Genomic DNA, 1,577 nt, shown 5'->3' on the forward strand with positions numbered 1-1,577 from the left:
CCTTTTACTCCTCTTCTAATTCAAATAATTTCTGTCCGTCTGGTATAGAGAAAACTCTGATTACTGTTCCCTGTAACATCACACAATATATTATCATGGGTAGAAATATTAAAACAGAACCTGAAACATGTTGTTACTCAGAGTTTCTCAGATCTTCAGACAACTGACCTATTTCAGCCTGTGTCCCTACTGAAGTTAGACAAGTAGAACTTATTCTCATGTCTACATTTCGAGAGTTGGAACATTTGTTTAAAGATGTGTGCTTAGGGGCATTAATGTCTGGGCTCTAGCTCTGCTATCAATGGACCAGGCCACGTATTCTCAAACCGATTTTAGCTCTAGGATGTCCTAGGATCTTATCTTCTAACATTGATTCTAGGACATCCTAGCGCTAAGATCGTTGCGATAATATGTGGCCAGGTTATTTTGAAGTATTATTATAAGTAAATAGTTGTCAAAGTATCTGTTTTCCCAACTCCAGTCTAAATTTATTGGCGAAATATTTTGTAAATAAGACCGTTTTTGTTTAATTTTTATTACCAAGAGTTAAATCAAGAATCAAATGAATGCATTTTTAAATTAAATTCAAAGAGTTTACCTTTTCTGAAGCTGTGACTAATTTGTTACCTTGGTGACTAAAACTTAAAGCAGCTAAAGGACCATCGTGGGCTGGTATCATAGTAACTGCTCTCTAAAAAAGGTATAATGACATTTATAAGTTGAGAGAACATAAAACAAAATACACTAGTAATACTGTACAGTATAACTCACTTTCTTTAATAAAAGAGACTGTAAAGAGGTTTTATAAATTTTGCATGTGTATCGGGGAAACTGATAGCATCAATTTGCACCATTCCAATTTTCAGTCGGACATCTGTGGTTCCTGCGACTCCACTAAAACTAAGAGTTTGATGACGTCACTATAAAAAAGCACGTTCAAATGCTTAGGTATAGTGGAATTGAAAGAACCACAGACGTCTGACTAAAAATTGGAATCGTGCAAATCAATGCTTAGAGTGTCCCCAATACACATAAAAAGTTTAGAAATCCTCTATACAATCCCTTTAATATGATCTAACTATTACATAAAACTGAACTTTACCATTGAAATTTCATAGATAATCAAATATACTTACTAAATTAATAGTATCGAATATCTGGACTTCACCAATCTGATTACTACCAGGGTAGGCCAAGAAACAATTATCATTGCTTATAGCCAGAGCACAAAGTCCTGTAGGATTAGGTGGTGTATCACGTATCGTGTGTAACACTTTCATATCTCGAATATTGTGTATATATAAACTCTCTTCTAAACATACAATCAATCGCTGAAAAATACAATATAAATACTACTATCAATTGCTGGAAAATACAATATAAATACTAATATCAATCACTGGAAAATACAATATAATTACTACAATCAATCGCTGAAAAATACAAGTGGAAGGTGTTTTGCTAGTGTAGAAGATGGTACTTTCAACAGCTAAAAAATAAATCATTTTAAGATAATATATTAATTCTTTGATAATTTTCTTTAGTTTAATTAGTCATTATTTTTTAATGTCAAATTG

The 1,577-nt window shown here is 32.4% G+C and overlaps 1 protein-coding gene across 1 annotated transcript; it reads right to left on the reverse strand.

Moving 5' to 3' along the window:
- Nucleotides 1–4: 4 nt before the first annotated feature.
- LOTGIDRAFT_176956 (hypothetical protein) lies at nucleotides 5–1,331 on the reverse strand (the record flags this gene model as incomplete). The annotated part of the gene is made up of 3 exons (XM_009067472.1): nucleotides 5–70; nucleotides 599–691; nucleotides 1,137–1,331. Coding segments are annotated over 3 exons (354 nt in total), but the record flags the coding sequence as incomplete, so codon positions are not given.
- Between the last annotated feature and the right edge of the window lie 246 nt (nucleotides 1,332–1,577).

The sequence above is a fragment of the Lottia gigantea genome (assembly GCF_000327385.1).
Source record: "Lottia gigantea unplaced genomic scaffold LOTGIsca_8209, whole genome shotgun sequence".
Taxonomy (NCBI): Eukaryota; Metazoa; Mollusca; class Gastropoda; family Lottiidae; genus Lottia; species Lottia gigantea.